Below are 22,080 nucleotides of genomic sequence, written 5' to 3'. Positions count from 1 at the left end.
GTTGTTACTGAATTATTAATTTCAATAGCTAAGATTTTTTGAGGCATCAGTTTAACCGTAAGTACCTGTGTTAGTTATGTATATAAAAAGGATATAATGTTAATGTAGTGAGTTTTACTGCCGGGCTATATACCAGAATAGTGTTTATATAAATCAGATTAGTTCGGGTTGGCACGTTGCATCACCAGGGTTTAAAAGTTTATCCAGGAAAACTAACGGCGCGAAACTTAATTCTAATTTTCGATCTGCATTAAACGAAAAAAAAAAGAAAAAAGAAAAAATTAAACAGCTGAAATCTATATATGCTTTTCATTGAATTGTTACCATGTTTTTGCATCATGATGCATGCTGTTTTAAGACTGTGTACATCTTGTCAATGCAAAGGCATTGACATGCATGCGCGACCGGTTCAATTAAAGTACTTGAAGTACTTGATCCCCTTGGGGCCGTTAATACTCGTTTAACAAAACTGCATTCTTCACTAATGAAGTATGTCCCGTGGGCGACAGGACTAAAAAAACAGCACAATGAAAAAACCTTTGCATATTTATATAAATGATGAATCAGAAAAACTGAAAAAAACAGTCGACTTAGTATTAATTAGACACATGGGCGAACGAGCTGGGAGAATCGTATGTGCAGTCAGTAACCCCATCCAGTCTATCTTCTCTGCTTACCAACCTCATTCATGGACAATCAACTGTTTTTGCAAGGGCACAGCCAATTAGACGTCTTGTCAGGTAAGAATTACTCATTTTTGTTTTTTTTTGAAACTAAAAAAAATTCTTACGAAAGGATATCGTATCGTATAAGTTCTGAATTCGATTCTGGTTCCGTTTTTAAGGGTCACCGGTACATAAGCGCACTCACTGCACTTCACTTGAATTCTAGGATTTTTTTCGAAGGATTGCAGTACAGCTTGCAAAACGTCTGATCAATAAATACCTATACTTAAGCAATCAAATTGTAAATATGCGCCACAGCATCCTTATAAAAACCCACAGGAATGAATGAACCAGTAGAAGCCGCTATGCATTAAAGATGTTGCCTCGAATTAATGCTTCTCTCAATTTTTTAAGAGACTAAAATTTCAGTCAAATAAGGGTTTAAAGTCCAGTCATTTTCATACGTAACTCGATTATTGATATGAATAAATATTCAAATAGAATCCTTTATATTCATAATTTGCAATGCGGAGAAGATATGAACGTTAAGCTTACATTGACATACACTTAGATTTCTGCGTTTTTGGCTATGTTATGTTCAAGGTGATGTATATATATTTTGCTTAAGGGTGAGGACAGTGTATCTCAAATGAGCCATGATTTTTAAAAACCAATCTAAGTCATGCATAACCAATAACTTATCTTAACTAGTATGACAGTTTACTATCATTAAGCTGCTTAAAGCTATAAATGTCGATTAAGTTAATCTAATTCAAGCGAGTGACAGCTTTCGTGTATTTAGATTTTTTGTCAGGACAAGATATTTTTTTGGGTAAAATTTTGTAGAGGAATGCGTGGGCACTCATTTGCATCCAAATCATCATCTCAATGAATCAATTTATTTTGAATTCACTGATGCGTATTTTTTTTCCCTAATTTTTTTTGTTAAATTGCATTGTATTTACTGTATTTAAACCAACACAAAAACCCTTTAAAGGGCTTTTATTCCAGAGGGTTAGAGATTCTTAATATTTAGATTAATAAATTACCGTTGTCATAGCAACGAGTAAATAGCTGTCATGTTAAGCTCCTCTTTGCTATTAAGTATATGTGATTGGCCGTGTCCTTTTTAATTAACTTCTATATATATAGTTTGAAGACTAGTCAATCCCTACTCTCTTAAATAAAGTAATAAAAACCTGTTCAATAGGTTCTGATCAAGTCACAAGCCACAATTCGGTGCCCCGCGGCGACGCGCGAGAAAACTTAACTTAATTTCTCGATCATAGCCTCTGGAAAGCACATGAAAGCAGGTTATACAAATCAATAAATTGTTGTTGAATTTTGAATCCCTATAATCATTCTTCACGCGCATTACACAATCTTTTACATTGATCATTTCTCCTTTATTTTGATCTCAGAATTCAGTTCACTCAGCCATAGTTCATTTAGTGATTATGACAGCGACATTAGTTCCCCAAGCAGCACGACTGACGGACTAGATTTCCTAGAGTTTGACGTCCCAGAGATATTCTTTCCTCAAGACTTCGACTTACCAACTGTGCAGCCAGGCGTGATACCTGATGAGGAACACGTGCACCTGCATTCCATCATACCCACGCAGAATGCAAATGAGTACAGCAAGAACACCAATCACCTTGAAGAGTACATCAACCAAGAAGCCATGCAGACTACCCCTCCACCGTCTTGCATGAAGTCAATATATCTACCCCGTACCGTCCCGTGTCCCGTCGAAGGCGATGTGGCTCGTAGTTTTAGTGTACAAGGAGGTGCTTTCCACCAACATGCCAGGCGGGATTCAGATATTCCAGGAATGCAGGGTGGTTTGATTCCAGTCGATAAGTCAGTCCCGGATGCGATAGCACCACCTAATACTAGCATAGATAATACCATTAACAATAAAAAGGGGAATTCAAAGCCTTCTAAGAATAATTCATCGTCTTACACGGATGAAAAGAACAAGAAAACCAGACCGACGGTCAAGTCGTTACGCAAACACTCCATTCCTGACCAAATGAAGGACGAAAAGTACTGGAGACGGCGCCTGAGGAACAACTGTTCTGCCAGGAAATCCCGCGAAGCGAAGCGTCTGAAAGACGGCTTAATCCACAGCAAAATTTCATTCCTGGAAAATGAAAATAACAATCTTAAAATGATTATTGCAAGGCTACTTGCGGAAAAGAACTCACATCAATGCATCACGACACCATGGAGCAATCAAATAATGTTCTCATAAATACAGTGACTTTATATCGACCACGATCACGTGATCATAGGCAACCACTGTCCCACGGCACTGTCAGGTAAGTAGAGTGGTTTTCGTACGAGTGGACGGGGCACGTAACCCGCTACGTTAATGACATACAGGATGTTCACGGCACGGCGTCCCTTACACTGAAAAGCCGCTTTCCATAGTTTTTGCTTCATTCAACCACAACACCAGGCTACGATAAGATATTGAACGGCTAGAGTATGATTTCAAATCTGCCACACGATTTTCCTTTTATCAGAAAATGCCGACAGTGGAGAATGGTCACGTGATCTCTGAACTGATAATAACTCTGCATGGGAATAAAACGGTAAAAAACCATTCCAATAATGAATACGAAACACATGATATTGCATAGTTGATGTAGTCCCTCATTTATAAAGAAAGAAAAAATAAATAAGCAAAAAGATTTAGAATGATAAAATAGAACGAAGAGCAAGAAGAACAATGTTGTCTTGTGTGCTTCGTTTGATCGGTGTATTAATAATACTATTTTGCGAAAAGCCGCAAGATAAGTGTTTTTTTTTTAATGTAAGAAGTGTGAGGCTGATGTTGACAAGAGTGCGCAAGCACAGTTATATACAAAGCTTGTTATGAAGGGCGGTTGGGTGTAGTACAGCAGGCGCGGATCGGGGGGGGGGGGGGGGGGGGAGTGATTCTTTCAATGAACGAGCGCCAAAGGTTATCTATGATAACTACTTTAAATCAACAATTATAATCTTTAAATCTTTTTTCGTTTATTCGGGTAAAATGTCAATGTATTTTATTGTACACGATACCGAATAAAAAAGTCTATCTGTTTGTCTGTCTGTCTGGCTGGAGCAATTATCGAGGTCCGTGCATGATCTCCCAGGAATTTTCGAATTTGAGACTCACAGAAATGCAATTTTCAAAGCACTTTAAAATATCAAAAGTCATTATTTCTCACCAATCATTTCCCTTTTGCACATTCCTCCCCCCCCCCCCCCAAAAACAGATAACACTCCTAATTATGAAATTTGAAGACATAACTGCTCAGCTAGAAAAGGGGGGTTGTAAATTCACTCTCCTGGATCCGCCCCTGCACAGTACGCCAAGTATTCTTCAGCTATTGATGTAATCTTTTTATTTTTCCTTCATTCATTCAAATATACATTTCTTTATTCGACTTGTCGATTTCCATATTTCTGTATTAAAAAAAAATCAACTATATACAATTCAACGCTTAGTCTATGAAATAAAACCCCTTAGGCTATGTATGTAGATTATGTGATTACTGCGCACGTCCTGCCAAAATGAGTCACTAATATAATATTTTGACTTGCGCACTTTTAAAATGGAGCTAAAATGTCATTAAAATGTAATTGCAACAATCCTACTCTTACTGGAGGTATGCCCACCACTAATTTAGTTTGCAATTAAGGCTCGAAACACACGATGCCACGTTGAGCGCAACAGTTGCACGGGTGGTCACATGGTGTGATCATTCCCCGTCCCAAGCGACGTCACAGGCGCATGACATCGTGTGTCCTGCCCTTCTGAGAGACCCCTTGCAGCGCGTCGGAATAAAGCTCAATTTAGAGGACATAACAATAGGTTTCCAATTAACATGAAATTGAAATTCTTTTGTTTTGCTCTCAACAAATTGAGTTGCTTTGACGTTACATGCAAGGTGTCTATTACAATAAACTAACTTTTCCTTTGCGCAATACTAATCGAAATTAAACTTGACGGGACACAGCATAACCTGCGAGTACCTTGGTCACTATTTGGTGTTGGCTTCGGTATATAGGATTTGGTATTTAGGAGGAGAACAGTAGGAAGAGTCAAGAGACTGCGTCTCAACCCTCACCCTTCAACGGTTCACGTCTTGGTCTAACCATCGATCCGTCTTTGAAAATCAGGGTGACAGAAAAAAACCCCAGGCTACTCACAGTCTACACAAAGCGTTAGATTCCTGGAGATGAATGCTAAAAGTCGGCCAAACAAAATTGGGAAATTTTCAACAAAAACATTAAAAAAATTGGTTTCCACGTCAAACATAAAACTTGCTGTAACTAAATGGATACGCAGAATGCGCACGAAACTATCTGTTCGATACGTGATAAGAATGCTTGCTAAGTTTAATCGAATCTTACATAATTTTCATAAAGCGTAATAAAGATTTAATTAACATGAGATCACAAAAATATGGTTACTAAAGAGACCGGCTACACATGCAGTTCAACCGCTGCCAGCTGATCTTAAATAGTGGCAAAAAATCACGTCAAGTCCCTGCAAAACTGAGGTGTCATGAAACCTGTGAAAATTAACCATCGAAAATAAAAACCCGCAATTGCAATAAAAATACGAAACTAATTAATTATTTACTAACTATTAATTATTAGAGTAAAGTCACTAGTTTCTCAATTTTGCCCAGCATTGGATTTAAAGCAGAATTATGCTAGAATGAATCGATTTTGCTTCTATTTCTGAGGGTCACAAATTTGAAGCGCGCAAATATCATTGCATGTGGTAGCTGCAAAAGGTGAAAATTGTTATGTTGTACTCAGCAGACGAACCGGGTGCGTAGCCGGGCATGAAGCATAAACTATAAATTATTTGTGTGTATTTCTACATCACTGTCGCGCGATAAGTCTCTCAGAAGCAACGGTGTACGTTCTGTTGAACTCTCTTCTGCGATGGTAGGGCTGGGAACAGTTGGAGCAGATTCTTCAACGACAGTTTTCTTATTACGCACAACAGTACCCCTAACAGTGCTACCCACAGTTCTAACATGTTCCACTACGTCATCTCGAACATCAGTGACGTCACACATCGAAACCAACGATGCGCAGCAGGGTGGAGCCGGGGAGTTTTCGTCCAGGTAGGGTGTGTGTGAGAAGACATAATAGTGAGCAACAGCAAAAAGGAGCATCTCTATACAGATGATGAAATTCTGTTGAGGAAAAAAACTTAAGTCAGAGACTGCTACCTTGTTAGTGTGGGTACCGATAGTAAAAATGAAAAAAAAAAGATCATAAATCGTTTCTATTATTTACTGTCCTGTGAAAATAACAGAAAATTGTCTCTTAATCTTCGTAGTACTCTTTAAAACCGATACTGTGTAGTTGTTTGTGGGACAAGATTGTTCTTGGGGATCGAGTCGGAAGATTGAATTATTCGATGCCATTTGATAACTATGGAATATGGGAAAACTTTCTTTTTCCTTGTATGCTATATAAATTCTACTACAGTCGAAATCGCTTTAAAATCTTCACATTCCTCGAGAAACGAGAAAAAAAGGAATTCTTCAGTTTTTCCCTGTCAGCCTCAGGTCCGTTTGAAAACGCATACTTTTTGATGAGTTTTGGCCTTGCCATCTTAAAACGGGGGCTTAACTTATTATTATGGAGAGAGAAAACGGAGACATTTGAAAACGATGACGTCTTCCCCAATGTATTTCGAATGCCCAGAAGATGATATTGCATCATTTCCAATCTTATCTGCTTAGGTTTTTAAAAACATTATGGAAACGCTAAAGTGAACGGGCAACTTTCGGTGCGTTTTGGTTGAGACGAAAACGGAGCGTTTCGAAAGCGCATAAGTGTCAGAAGACGTAGCCTTATTTTGATTTAAATTTGTGAGTGGACTGCATCCCCTTGATAGCTCAAAGTCAAAGTATTTAGAACTTTGCTATTTTACTCGCATTTCCACATAGTGTAGCTGATTTACCCAACGTTTAGCCCAGTCTCCGAGCTGCAGATTAGCACCCAGTTTCCATTTACTTATTTACTGACTTATAGGACAAAATTTTGAGGAATTGCTAAACAGTTTACCTGTATTCCATTAGCTACGTCTTCTATCGTGTAAAACACCCAAGTGTGTTTTTCTGAAATTACTCCAACCTAGAAAAAAACCCAAGAAAACAAACATGTTACAAATAATTAGAAACATGCAAGGGGTCTATATGGTTACATGTTAGTTGATGTTATTTTCATTATTATACAAGACAGACAACAACCAGATAACTAGAAAAATTCAAGGCATTGTGTTTTTGTCTTCCAATGAAATCAACAGCTTGAAACTGACATGTTCCTGATTGGCGGATGTCAAAATCTAGCTGTCTGGAGATATCTTGGTCACTTAAGTAGCTACTACAGTAGGTCTGATGAATGAATTACCTAAGGAAACCACACTTTCTTGCCAAGGGAGTTTTCACCTCATGTGAAATCTATCACTCAAGAAAGAAAGGTTATGTACCCATAAGGGTCCCCTGGGGTCACCAACACAGCACTGGTTTGATTCCCGGACTCGGTGTTGTATGTGAGAAGAGCTGTGTGTTGGTTCTTTCTTGTGCTCACAGGATTTTTGTCTGAGTCCTCCAGTTTTCGTCCCTCCCCAAGAATCAACTCCTAAATTCCCCTCCCTAAATGGGAACAGGTCAGTAAGAAGAGGAGCCACTCTATGGGAACATTGTTAATTCCCTTTATTTATTTCATTAATCATCACTAAGGACCTCATGTTATCAGTAATATATATATGCATTTAAAAAAAATTAACGCTATTATTGTTCTGTATTTCAGTATTAAAAATTATAGCACATACCTTAACTAAAATTGCTATTAAAACGCCTTGCCTGTGAAAAAGATAGTGTAATATTCAACTACACCATACATGTATGTATGAATAAATAAATAAAAATAATAATAATAATAATGTCAAAATATTTAGCTATAAAGCTAATTGAGGACAGAACTAAATAAATAATTTTTTTATATTTAAAAATATAAAAATCTATAGCTACTAAGAACAATATAAAAAAGATAGATATATAAATGAATAATGATAATAATAATAAAGTTCTATATAAATATACTATATGAAATATATACTATATGAAATGTACTAGTTGCGACTGTCATGCAGTGTAAATACAACAAATAGATAAAAATTAAACTTGAACAACTTGTAAAAAAGTTTGGAACTGTAACGGTGTTTTGGGCATTAAAAGGGAGGACCTTTTACACCACATTTCATCCATTCATTCATTCATTCATCCATCCATTTATTTTTAATCCACTTTTTAGAGTATTATTTTTTTAAAGTGTGCAGCAAACTGAAATTAAGAATAATAAGATTTTGTGTACAAGGGCTTACCAAAATGATGCAAATACCACTAGCTTGATGCACAGGAATTTCCCAAATGGTTTAATTGGCTTCAATTCCTTTTTCAGTGTCTTGTAAAACAGTACCAGACAGTATAAAGCCCACTATAGAAAAATATTAAAAAGAGCAGTTATAATAGCATGTTGATATTTATTGCCAGCAAAAGGGAACTTGTTTATCCCTAATAATTAATAGTAATTATTACAGTTCAACTAAATTAACCAAGGCTGCCACCCAAAAAAAATAATTAAATCTTAAAAGGAAGGTGATAAATTCTGGACAATTTCAAACTGATTCTTGTTCACATCCAATGATACACACACACAAACATATATACACCTATTTGAAAAATCGTTGTTGCAACCAAGAGCAACAAGCAACAAGCCCAGACCGCAGAGAACGTCGGTACTTTTAATTATGATCACATTTATTCATAGTTCATGCAAGTGGTTATAGCTCTACACTAATTATCATCTCAAGCACCCTTGCTTGGAGCAATTTGTGAAGTCAATAAATGAAAATGCACCATGAATAATTACAGCTAAAAGTACAAGCATTCTCTGTGGTCTTGGCTTGTTGTTTGAGGCTTTTGGTGCGACAGCGATTTCTCAAATATGTGTATAAAGCAAAATGTTTGCTATGAAAGGGAAAAATTTGAAATTTTCTGCAGAATCCATTCTTTAAGTACTCAATCATGTTTGTCTAATTTATATGAAAATTTGGCTGAGGTGGGTGGTCTTGGTTGGTGTAGTCACACTGAAAAGGACCATAAGTGATATAAAAATACATTTAAAATTAGTGTATAAATTATTATAAACAAATTATCTTACCACTTGAGAGCAATTGTTTATAACCACTATATAGGACCAAGCATTCTTAAAGTTCAAGTTTCCTTCATCATATTTTCCAGCTAGTTCTGTGCAGCTGTAACAAATAAATAAAAAAAATAATAATGAAGCATTTGATAAAGAATGGAGAGATTGAAAGAATGAACAAATGAATTAATAAATAAAAAAATTAATGCTACTCACACTGCTATGATGGTTGTTAGTATACGTATGACTGTGTAGGACATTGCACCTTGTTTACAGCGATTGATAAAATGCCTGTAGCAGATAAATTATAAACATCTTTGCCAACATAATTATTTCTGGTTTACAGGTAGGGATTTCATTAAATTTTGAAATAAAAAAGGGAATATCATGGAAACTTAAGCCAGAGAATTTTGTTACCAGAACATTCTCTCTCTCATCTCTAACCCTTTGAATCATTCAAACTGTTTTTTGAAGTGGGAGGAGGAGAAGGGTTAAAACCCAGTCAATGCACTGTAGTAAGTTAGCAAGGATAAAACCAATGTACTTACATATTAGCTTTCCATGGAGGAAACAAACAAAAAGGAAAGTGGTGTTTTATAGGTGGCTTCCCAATCATTTCAATCGCCAAGTCATGTTCTCTATTCAAGTATGCTAGCAGATATGTCATGAAATTATAGATAACATAAGCTTCGTAGCACTCTCTCAAGGAATCAAGATATATAGCATATTTAGGAAAACGTAGGGCCAGCCACTGAAATAAAAAGTGAGTAACATCAAAGTTGGTATAATATATTTCAAATATGGTCTTGATGCTCAAATTTAATGCTCTCCTATAGAGACCAACATCACAAATATCTTTAAATTCTGAATTGTACTTGAAGAATGCACATTTTTCTGTTTATAATACACTCAACAAAATTGAGCAACTTAATTGGGACTCTACAGAGTACAATTTGGGATTTAATTGTACTCCTCTTGTACAATCAGAATCAAGCAATTTTGTGGAGTTATAAAAACAATAACCTTTAAATAGGTAGGCCATACTCACACTGTCTATTGAGTATATGGGTACCATCCATAAAATTCTGAAAAATATAATAATTATCATACAGAGTTAGATAAAAAAATTTATAATAATGAGAAGACTTTCGGTGAAGTTACTTTTTGTGAGTTTTTACAAAAAGAGTTTTTACAGTATACACAATCCTGGATATAACCCCCCCCCCCCCCCCCTACACCAGTGATAAGCCCACCTGCTACCTGACTGATAAAAAAAACATGCCCTCTTGATTATAAGCCATCCAGTGATATGCCCCCCTCCCTCCAGTTAAGCTGGTAAATTGATGGAGTACACGGCTCTGTAGCACATTGACAATTTGCTCAGATTATAGTTTTTCTGAGCATATTAGCAAAAAAGAAAAGTAATAGCTGATACTGCCTGATCTTGGGCAAATATAAGCTGTTTTAGGGCTGGTTCACACTTTAACATAAGCATAAGCATAAACATCAGGGTAAGAAACAAAAGTGTGAACCGGGCTTGCACAAAGCATAAGCATAAGGAATGGAGACTTGGAATGGAATGTTGTTGGAATGGAATGGAATGTTGAAGTGTGAAACAGCCCTTAGCAACACATTACTGATCTCTTATCTGGGCACATTAAAATGAGAACTTTTACTAGCATTGAGAGAATCAAGTCATAGGCTAAGGGTGCAAATCACTAATGGGATCTATATGTAGACCAATTAAAAGTAAAAAACAAATACAACGTACCTTACAACACGTCTCTGTAGTTCAGGTTTTGTGTAGTTCACTAAATGCTGTAATATTCCCCATAGAGATATAGGCACCGTCAAAAACACAAATATCCCAGCCACAAACCATGCCTCGACGTGTGTCGAAGCATCCTGTCTGTGGAGCTCCCAGACACACAGAGGCAAAGCGACACAAAGAACTATAAAATATGAAAAGAATACCGCAGAACGAATCCATGCACGCCACGACATGACTATGGACTTGGTTCTCCTCGTATGGAATGGCTTTTGAGGATCTTCATGGAGAAAACTATTTGTAAGCCTCTAAAAACCTCAACTACATTGTTTACCTTTGAAAGGTCGTTGAATAGTTATAGTCGATAATCACTCGTAGGCATATTTCGTAAAGTACTCGTATGGGACGGAAAGACGCCGACCTTACCCGAACGACGCACAACTCCATGAAATACGACTCTTGAAATCCGAGAATGAAGCGAGCTACAAAACAGGAGCTATTATTGAGTAGAAGAACGAGAAACGATGAAAATGAATTGCTCTCATCCTTTAAATATTTCAGTTAAGATTATTTTCAAGACAGGTGTGCAATAAAGCAGATCAAGGAACATAGTTTTGGAGTTGAACAGCGTCTTTATTTTGGACTCCTTCTTTCTTTTGTGCATTCCAAGAACCCTTAGACATCGATGTCAATCTAATGAACAGATTGATTGATAATAAACATGAACATTAATTGGGATTATATTATGTGTGGGAGCATTTATACAAGGGATCAGTATGTGTAAAATGAAGTATGTGTAAAATGAAGTAAAGGTGCCCAAGGAGTTTGTTCGCAGTAGGTAATAACAAGATACCGATTGATAAATAAGACGTGGTTGAGAGCCGGCGGCGGGACAGACGAAGGGTGGGGACTTGTGGCCGAATATAACCTCAGATCATTGAAAGGAAAATAAGAAAAGGGGAAAGAAACTAAATATGTTTTCAGTTCCGTACTGATCCCGAAGTCAAAATCGGTTCTTTTCTAAGCCTGGATATTGTCCATTGTCTAGCCTACTCTAGCATGTCCTCGGCTTCCTTCCTTAAAACCGTCCAAGGGATCTCAAGTCTGTACCGTGAAAAGTGAAATAATCCCACGCGAATAAACTGAAGATTAAGTATGTGACTGAATTCAAGTGTGAAATTTTAATTGATTTACCCCAAGGGTGGGACGAGCATTGAAGCAGTGGCGCGGGCTTGCACTGGCCCACGCAAAGAAAGGCCCTTTTCTCAAGGACCGTGGACCACCCCAAAAAGTGTGTGTGTGTGTGCCCCCCATTCTCCGCGGTCCCTGTCTGTATGAAAGTCCCGTGCTCCGCATGATCAAATGATCAGATCCCGCTCATCTTGAATCACGACACTATTGCACACGTTCCTTATCTATGAGGCAATATCCACTCCATTCATTCAGATCCGATAATCTGTTGTCATTGTTGATTTGAGATATAATTGAAAGTGTTTCAGTTGATGGAGCTCCTTTCAACATCATATAGTTTAGTCTCCAGCTACTGTTCTTATCTCTGTTTATGACGTCAAAATCAAATTCGAGGTAACTAATTGAAAATACAAGTTGTTATATTAAGGTAAACAGGTAGATAAGCATCTTCTATCAACTTTACGTTGGGTAACCTGGGTAACGATCGACGGCGTTCGTACAGGTATACCCAAGCCTTGTCATTGACGATATTAAAGATTTAGGGCGCTTATAACCGTCTTAGCTAAGGAGTTGTTTCCTGTTCCGTGATTCCTCGTAATTGACAGTTTTGCACTATTACATTAAGGTAGCCCGTGACTGTGCTTCAGTTAGTACTGTGACACAGCACGGTTGTCTTTAGAGTTTTGCGTGTCAGTCACCGCACTTGGCGTTCAAGATTCTTCAACTTCCTAAAACTGATAGTTAACTTTGTATTTGCGTGCGGTTTGTAAGAGGTTACAAGTAGCGATATTACAAACTATAATCGCTTCTAGCTGAACAAAGGCTGTACATCGTACCGAAGGGCGGCCCTAGGGATGGAATTTTCCGGAACCTCATGGAAGAAAATTGACTCAAACACAGTGGGATTTATCGTCGGCATTATATACGTTTTTCAAACCATCATGGTTGACTGGGGACTCGAGATTTTTTATGCGCCGTGATGCTCTCACGTCGCTAAACCTTATCTCCTTGAAGAGAAATCTCGACATCTTGAATAAGTGTTCTTTTATGCGTAATAGAATACTTGAAGCGATACTTCCACTGCTTTTGAAATCTGAGACCACAAGTTTGACGTCATAGCCGGCACTAATGATGTGCTTCGCGGGTTCTCAGTGACAGGGGTCGAACAGGAATATAAATGTAAATGAAAGCCGTGTTACGGTTTATAAAGTACTGACCTTCACGCTTAGTTCAGATTTCTCTGGCCAGCTAAAGCTGCCACGCTGAAAACAGCTCGCAATCCATCATTCAGGAGAATGGAAAAACTTATTGTGTTAGCATATGTTTTAATTGCCTCGTTGTCTGGGTTCATTGCTGCATCGCTAGCAACATCCCATCATCACAAACAAGGTAAGATCTTTATTATTATTATAAGCCTTTACCTTTCACTATATTGTTCATGTATAGGTTATTCCAGTACGCTTGAACACCGGTCTAACTAGCTTCTATAACTAAGCTAAAGTTGATTGAAATGACTTTCCAAGGAAAGTATAGGAATGAATTGAAAGTATATCAACAAACTTTTATGGCTCGTAAAGAGTTCTAATGTTTAGTAACATGTGTGTACTCCTCAATAGTCAGTCCAAGGCGAGTTTAGACTTGAATTCATGATTGCATTCCAAGTGGCCATAAATCATTTTGTGTTGTGTGTCTTCAAGAACAGAAGTCAACGCTGTCATCTCACAGCACATAATATTTACAATGGAGCCCACAAAGTACCGTTTTCCTATATTCGTGCAAAGCCGATTATAGACTTACTATTTACATAAAGAAAGACTAATATCGATCGTTACTAAAGCGCAAACGTTTGCCTAAATATATTGCATATTAATGGTAAATGCACGAATCATAACTGGTTATATTTATTGGCTATAACTGTACATGTGCTCCAAATCCTTAATCTATATAATAACCAACATTTCAGCACCAATTTGACGGAATATTGACTGACATTGTGAATTATTATCCAATTTACGTCCTGCCATCTTATCTCAGTAAAGTACTTCTCAGAACTAGGCTTCTAATTGATTATATACCTAATTGAGTCGTATTGGTTTGTACTTCATTTGGGTGCTCTAGCATCACTCAAGATGGGACAGATAAAATTTAAAGCTTTTTGTTTTGAGTTGAATGAGTGACCCGAGTATTTACGCTTTTACGTATAGCTGTCATTAGCTCGTGTAATGGATATGTGTCTGTACTTATAATAATAAAAATATATGTTATCGCTATAGGGAGGATTGCTTATCTTATTGTGATATCAAAACTGCATGTCATGGCATTGAAGTTTCAATTCAACTTCATAGCCAGCGGAGGGATTACAAGTGCCTAGGGGTAGGTACGGTACACTAACCCGCCTTCAAATACAGAAAAGCAATCTATTCTTTCAGTCTTAGCTAACGATGAAACGATAAAAAAATGTACCATGTCTTTGAATTCTCCAGGAAGTTGACTGAATTTTAGTTGTCCTATTTGGCGTTTCCTTTTCATACTTGGCTTAAAATGTTTTTTTGGCATTTTTAACATTTTGACAGAAAATATTTACCCCCCCTGCCGGATGCTCCAGCTACCACTGGCCAATTAGTTACATGCATGCAGTGTGTCAGTCAGTAAGCTTTGTTCGGCCTGTGAAAGGGAATTCTTCCAATATAAAGCCATTCATACCCGATAACCAGGCTTCAGTATTGATTGGCGACCTCCTCTTTTGGGTATTCGCATTTATACAAAGCCCAAAACTAAAATAAAAAAAAGAAGAAAACCCCAAAAAAACAACCAACAACAAAAACCCGACAACAACAACAACAAAAAACAAACAAACAAACAAAAAAATCCATTTTACGAGTCATATTATGGAACAGCTTCTGAGAATGGTTCATTTGAACTGTCATTCATCATGCATTTTTTATCCCACGTTTGCGAAATTTTTTTGGCTGTCCGCGTACATAACAAGGAAATATTTTACTCAGAAAGGTCGGTCGTATCTGTTGTCGGATATTTTTGTACAATAGTTACTTGTTAACATAGACATGGGTGTTGCTGCGGTCGTTTCTCTATTAACTGTGTAATATCCTAGTCATTTGGTTATCAAGATCTCAAGGGCTTCAAGTTCGATGGGGTGACCAGACTATTGCGTGACATCTGGGTATTTGGCAGTTAAATGTTTGTTTTTGTTTTTGTCTGGCGAAAGAAAGACCTTGATATTTTTTGTGGTTTATCTTCGTCTGTGTTACGCAACTCGAGTGCATAGAAACTTATTGGAATGTTTTTATTTCAAAATACTTGTTTAGTTAAGTTTTCAATCTCAATTGCTTAACCCTAGAAACTTTTGTAGACCTCGTTATCAATATTAAGATCTGTTCCGAGGTGTCTCTTTCGTATGGTCTTTCTTGCCATCTTTTTAGATGCATATCATTCGGCAATTGCCGAAAAAATGCCGCAAAAAAGGGAGGTAATCGTCTTGCCTCACTATGCCTATTTCATTTGTACGAAGTCAATGGCGATAGGGAATAGGCGATAAGCGATAGGAGATAGGTCACTAGCCAAAATCCGAGAATACCTCGATTGGAATGACTTGTGTTTCTGCTTCGTTTTCTCGTTAGACCATGGAACTTAGTGTTAAGATATTTAATATTAATGTTGTTTGTAGCCGAGAAACCGTTTTAAAAAGACCTCCAATTATTATCTTTAACTGTATGCCCATAATTCCTATCCGTCTTTCAATATAAAACCTATCCATCGGCCTATCGCCTATATCTTCTTTGGCTCCTTCTGGTTTCTAGCGGTTGCGGCAAGCCGTGCAATTTCTGTACTAACCAAACCGCATCAGGAATGGGCGGCGTCATTATTTCACCGCGACTTTTATGGAACAAGAAATAATGTTTTTTTTAATTTTTCTATAGAACTGATCGAAGGAGACATTCTCCTAACACGACCCGTCAAGAAGCTGATTTCACTGAAGCATCGCACAAGACGAGAAGTAACGACACAACTGATTAGGCGATGGAGCAACAGTGTTGTGCCGTATACTATAGACCCTAAATTAGGTAAGTCAGTAAACTGCCCACTAGACGATAGATGTGGTTGCTGCTCCTGCCGTCGTTGTTTTTGTTTTATAATTAACAATTAGATGGCTAAGCCTAAGTGGTTTGCGAGTCAATAGCCCATGTGGCCAAAGGCTGAATGGGTTATTGACTCGTAAACCACGAGTGCAAGAGGTCTACTTGTTTTAGTATTACGTTGTTTTGATTTTCAAGAAAAGCAGTTTTCGCTAGGCTACACTACTAGACCACTAGTAGGCTCAGCCAATCAGAGCAAAGGATTTGCGATATACCATTAGTAAGTTTATGCTAATGAAATTTAGTGCAGTGCTTGGAGAAAGAGAGAGCTGCATTAGTTCTAGATGTCAAGTAGCACTTATCGATCATTTATATATATTGATGGTTATTAGATATTAAGAGTGTTAAATAACTAAAGCACTTGGCCGAATTCGTCAAGTTGACGTCATTGATTCACGTAGAGTAACATGTAAACTGCCGCGCACTCACGATCTTATGCTCGACCAATTACGTTTCCGCTGTCGAGAAGAATTGACCTTGGAATTATCCAATCAAATACGAGAATACGACAAATTAGCGTATGACAAATTAGCAAGTTGGGTGCATTGGGGTCACGAGGGTTGTCAAGTTGATTGGCATTGTATTAAATACTACGTGATGGGTATGACCAATTCGAAACTTATTTCTACATCCTTTTAGAGTCCAGTACCTGATTTTGATTGGTTTTGATCAGATAACAGAATTAAAGCTTGCCGAGTTTGCCTCGGGGGATCCATGAACGTGCTGCATGTCTAGTTATAAGATTTTATGTCATGCGAACTCTGTCAAGCAACCAGTTATTAGGGTTAACTGCTTAAGGGAACGTGTTTCAATAGAGTCAAAACCAATACAAATGAAAATAAAAATAAAAGAAATCAGTAGCATCAGCAACCATAGCAACAGTTGAAATACTAAGACAAAAGGAAAGCAAGAGAGAGAGAGAGAGAGAGAGAGAGAGAGAGAGAGAGAGAGAATTTGACCAATTGAAAAAAATTGACTAAATGCTTTCATCACCACTAAATGTTAACGTTTCTCATTTCCGCAGGTAAAGATGCTCGAAGAGCTATACGAAAAGCCATTAGAGAGTTCCACAAACACACATGCGTTGAGTTTATCCCCAAGACAAACCAGAAGGACTACATTTATTTCAAACGTGACTATGGATGCTATTCTCCCATTGGTCGGCAGGGAGGACGACAAAAATTAGCCGTAGGGGAGGGTTGCGAGTACAAGGGGACCATTATGCACGAATTGATGCACGCACTTGGATTCTTCCACGAACATTCCCGCTTTGATAGGGACAAGTACGTCAAGATTCTTTGGTGGAACATTGAACCAAGTATGTAGAATAACTTGAAATACTATACATTTTACTCACTATCTCGCTTCTCATTGGCCGAGAGCCCTCAGCCAATCCATTATGTACTGCGAGCTTGACATGATAAATGCAATATCTGTAGGTTTTCCTGTAGCCTCCTATGCAGCGTGACAGACAGACACTAAGAACGGCAGAGTAGGAGGCTAGTGTGACGGCACTATATTTCAAATGCCGCGACAGCGCGAGTTCGTTGAGTTAACGCAAAGGAATGAGAACGGAGAGTAACTTTACAAAACAATTTATTGAATCGCACGACTGAATAATTTTAACTAATACAACTTGAAATCGTAAATATCACACGCTAGGAAAATAGATATTACTAAGTAACCAATACCAATCACACATACTAAGCGATTAAATATAGGATATCACACTTCTAAATTAACTCACTATTTTGGTTACACTCCACACTCGGTAACAAGAGAAGAGGTGCACTCATACCTTATAAAGTTGTTGGAAGCGTACCAAGTTGTTGTAGCATTCGGGTTCCCGACTAACACACCAAACTAGCGTGGTAACTCTCCTTTTATAGTCCAAGGATCTTGAAGGACAGCTGCCAGTCTAGCTCAGTTTTATCTTAACAACCAGTATGTCGTGCACCCCCCTTACTTAGCCTAGTTGGTAACTATGCAGTGAGAAATCTTAGTTTTCTTACCACTTCGTAATGAAGCACATAAAAACGTACATACTCCTAAAAAGACTAACTCTTTGTTTACCATCTTATGAAAAGAAATCAAACTTTAACTCAATTTGGTACGGGAATAACTTAGTTAGAATTTCCGAAATGGTAAACAGAAAATATCGTAAACAAGTCATAAACTAAGCTAAAATATTAAAATGATATTTAAGGACAACCCAGATTTAAGCGTCTGTGGCAACCGCGTATCCAACAAAACTAAACTAATTTCTAAAGAGATCGTAGGTTAATGAAGATTTAGCGCTAATGAGCACATGGCTAAACAATACGCGAACTAACCCGAATATTCCCGTGAGATCGTTACAATCGGAACCGATTTGTTAGCGCATTGTTTCAGCCATGCACAATCTATTGCTGCGGATTAACTCGTTATTCTTTGTAGTAAGAAAAGACTTCCTAAAGTTACTATAACTTTTATCCTGCTATTATGACCAACTGGGCTTGAATTTGACTTATTGACTAAATTGAATTAAATATTGAACGGTTGAGCTAATCATTAACTCGGCTAAAATTCTCTGTCGTCACACTAGTCATGTGTCCTGCAGATATTGCATTTATCACGTGAAATACGTTATTACTTTAAAACCAGAAGTAAGTCTTTATTCTTAGTTTACAAAATTTTTTAAATAAAACAATTGGTGAACTCAGTTTGCGTATGACATTGTAAGTTATCAAGACCTCGGGCGTTTTATCCGTTGAGCTGCCATGGTCTTGATAATCTACAATATCATGCTCACCCTCATCCAACAATAGTCATACCCCTTTCACTAATCCCAGACTGGAGGCCATAAGGAACGAGCACGTTTTCTTGGGCTTATAATTCAAATCTTTTTATGCCAAAGCAAATAATCTTATATTCATTGACTTGGCCTCCAACAAAGGTTTTAGTGGGAAGGGACCTACTGAATGAATTCCCGTTTACCAGCTCAGTGGACATTGAATTTCTCAAAGTTGGTCGAAAATGAGTATTGGCAAATGACAGCGTCTCTAGGTCGATGTTAATTATACACTGTAAATCTTCTGGCTGTGCGCGGAACGACCCGCCATCTTGAGGATCTTATAACACACCACACACCCTAAAGTGGTCTCAGCCTAGTCAAAATTCAATATTAATATCAGTGATTTGTAAATTAAAGATGCTTTGTGAAACCAACGGATTTATGAATCACGTGACTGCTGAACGACCGACGCCATCTTGAGGATCCGATAGCCCATCACACACCCAAAGATTCGATAGAAATAATACCAACCATTTAACTTATCCCATTCGTTTGAGTGTGTCTTATTGTATAGTAGGCTTAAGTCAGCCAGCTTTTCTGAAAAAAGCCGCCAACAAGATATAAGCCACTTGAGTCAGCTCCACACACTGTTATTCCTGCGAGGGGTTAAGTGCAGAAGCATTGGTGTTATCGTACACACATCACATTAAAGTTATGCCCATTTGAGTGAGCGCTGTTAGTTTTAACACGTAATATTTGCTGTTTTTTTCAGATTTTGTTAAGAATTTTGAAAGTTATAGTCATGGTGATGTAGATACACTGGACACCCCTTACGACTACAACAGCTTAATGCACTATGATAATCTTGCCTTCAGCAAGAACAGACAGAATACCATCGAAGCATTGGATGACTCCTCTAAACAACTTGGCCAATTAGACAGCTTTAGTGCGACAGATATCAAGCAGTTACTCAAAATCTATAAGTGTCGAAGTATTGACAAAGATCCTTTACCAGCACAGCCAATGAGGAGTAAGACAAGCGAGAAGGATGAAAGTCAAGAAAATCAGAAAACTTCTGAAACAAAGCGGCATTTAGGTAATTTTATTTTCTGTTGCAATGAATATTTTATTAGTACAGCCATACTTCAGTGCGCGATAACGCGCTATTTTTCCACTGCTAAAAAAAACTTAGGAAGAAATTTTAAAAAATGTTTGAGATCCAAAATGCCTTGATTAACTTGCTTTATCATACTGATACGCTGGCGTAAAATTGTCGGGAGTACCTTTACCGTGAAGTTAAGGCCAAGGCACCGACTTTATTTCTTGCCTCAATACGATTGTAAGATCAAGGATGGAGGATCATTCTACAGACGTCTTGCTATCAGCGCACAGCCCTATAGCTAGCAGGGCGGGAGGAGATAACTGATAGCTAGCTAGTGCGCGCGTTCTGTATGATTTTCAGTTTTAAAGAAACGACTGGAACGACAGATTGCAAGAGAATTGATTAGAAAAGTACGATATGCAGATCTACATTATTGCAATTGTCGACTCACGTTTTTGTATTCTTATTGTTTCCCCTCTAGCCAATTGTAAAGACCTCTTTCCTTCCACTTGTAAAGTTTTCGCTTCTTACAAAGGATATTGTAAATACTGGAAGTCGTTTATGGAGAAACAATGTCCATTATCATGTGGAATGTGTAAAAAAGGTATGTATCAATGCTTGTGGGATTATTCATATTGTGAATACTAGTAAAAAGCAGGTGCGGCTGTGCCGTGCAGTTGCCTTGTCTTGTCTTGCCTTGTCTTGTCCTTCTGCGGTGGTGCTGTATATGAGATGTAAAAAACTTATATGCTTTGGCTGTTATATCACAGCATGATAAACTACATAAAAGCCCAAAATGGAATTGGAATTTTTGAAGCTGATTTTGAGGGAGGGCGGAAAACCGGAAAACCCGGAGAAAACCTCTCGAAGCAAAGGAACTTCAGGTCGTAGTCGAAAAATGAGAAATCGCCTCACCTTGCCAAGACTTGGTGCAACAGCCTGTAGCGCGATATCTAGATTAACAATTATTGTCATTTCTGCTATCATTTGAAGCTGTGTTTATTCACTTTTTCATGCTTGATTTTGTTTTAGAAATGAAGAGATTTAGTATATGGAACCCAGAGAACTACAAGCCACGACAAAACGGACGACGCAACGACTGATCTTTGAGAAGAATGACTAGAAAATATTGATTTCGCTGTAAAAATATTCGTTCGCAATTTATTTTACTATTTTACAAATTCCAAAATTTAGCAATAATTTTTAATGACCTTTTAAGATTAAATAGACCATTACCTTTTTAAAAGTGGAAAATTTTACTGTAAATATTTGCAGTGGTGTTTCCCATCTGTAAAAGATATATTTATGAAACCAAAGCCAGGATATAGACTGCTTATTTTTGTACATGTATTTATAGTTCTCTTTTGTATATAAATCAAATAAAAAACTTATGCTTCAAAGAGTATGTCGTATCTTATAAACGTATTAGCGGTTTCAGTTCCTCAGTCTGCCATGCTCTTCCTTGCTCTTCCTTGCTCTGCCTTGCTCTGCCTTGCTCTGCCTTGCTCTGCCTTGCTTTACTTATGTTTCACAAAATATTCATCGTACGTTATGAAATTATTAGTTTCAGTTTCTATTTCTCCTTCTTTCCTCTCCTATCGCCTTAGGGCTCTAAAGAAGTATCAGAAGCAGGCCTACAGTACTGACGACGCCTTGTGCAGCTACTCAGTAGCTTTTGAAGTCCACTGAAACTCCCATTCCCTGCGTGATTGACGTACATAAATTTTCAGTTTACATTACATTTCATATTGAGGATGGGGGATACCCTGCGAAAGGTTAAAAATATTGCATCAGGCCATATGAGTTCTTCATTTCCTTTCACCTCAGCCCCATTCCCCCTTTTTCTTCCCAGCCCCCTCGAGGGTCAATTAACTAAAATGCCCTTGCTCTTTCAAACGAACTGAATTTCTGTGTATGAGAATATAGCTCTCCAGTTTCGTCACCAAGGCTTGTCAGATGCGAGATCTGACATTATTTAAAATGAGAGAATGCTCTGAAGAACGAGATTTTGAAGCTCCAGTGCTCCTTTCTCATCAAGGATTGTACGCGCAAAGACGCACGGGATTGATTTAACCGAAAACAAGATTCGCAATTTAATTGGCTATGCGTGTAATCGTTTTTCTTCAGATCACCTGGAGAACAACAGGTCAAAAACCCACTTCTATTTCACAATTGTGTTAGTTTCATGCCGGCAA

General features: G+C 37.7%; 3 protein-coding genes across 3 annotated transcripts; 2 read left to right on the top strand and 1 right to left on the bottom strand.

The window, feature by feature from the left end:
• The first annotated feature begins 688 nt into the window (after positions 1-688).
• LOC148905837 (uncharacterized) lies at positions 689-2,989 on the top strand. The gene is made up of 2 exons (XM_089038892.1): positions 689-740; positions 2,087-2,989. The coding sequence occupies exons 1-2, from the start codon at positions 689-691 to the stop codon at positions 2,920-2,922; spliced, it is 888 nt and encodes a 295-aa protein (XP_088895018.1). The 3' UTR covers positions 2,923-2,989.
• Positions 2,990-4,045: 1,056 nt separating this feature from the next.
• Positions 4,046-11,113, bottom strand: LOC116306013 (transmembrane protein 184C). The gene is made up of 9 exons (XM_031716041.2): positions 10,669-11,113; positions 9,946-9,982; positions 9,446-9,648; positions 9,114-9,188; positions 8,913-9,006; positions 8,074-8,186; positions 7,522-7,552; positions 6,753-6,821; positions 4,046-5,872 (listed from the first exon to the last, which is right to left on the bottom strand). Exons 1-9 carry the CDS (start codon positions 10,899-10,901, stop codon positions 5,525-5,527), a joined length of 1,203 nt encoding a protein of 400 aa, XP_031571901.1. The 5' UTR covers positions 10,902-11,113; the 3' UTR covers positions 4,046-5,524.
• Positions 11,114-12,848: 1,735 nt separating this feature from the next.
• LOC116306014 (low choriolytic enzyme) lies at positions 12,849-21,285 on the top strand. Its single transcript, XM_031716042.2, has 6 exons — positions 12,849-13,245; positions 15,795-15,938; positions 17,035-17,328; positions 19,556-19,879; positions 20,367-20,489; positions 20,918-21,285. Exons 1-6 carry the CDS (start codon positions 13,152-13,154, stop codon positions 20,986-20,988), a joined length of 1,050 nt encoding a protein of 349 aa, XP_031571902.1. The 5' UTR covers positions 12,849-13,151; the 3' UTR covers positions 20,989-21,285.
• The last annotated feature ends 795 nt before the right edge of the window (positions 21,286-22,080 follow it).

This window comes from Actinia tenebrosa, unplaced genomic scaffold, assembly GCF_029948245.1.
Source record: "Actinia tenebrosa isolate PJP-AT-01 unplaced genomic scaffold, QUT_ActTen_1.0 PGA_scaffold6__47_contigs__length_16458017, whole genome shotgun sequence".
NCBI lineage: Eukaryota > Metazoa > Cnidaria > Anthozoa > Actiniaria > Actiniidae > Actinia > Actinia tenebrosa.
Note: the sequence above shows the minus strand (reverse complement) of the source record. Positions and strands in the feature narration are given on the sequence as shown.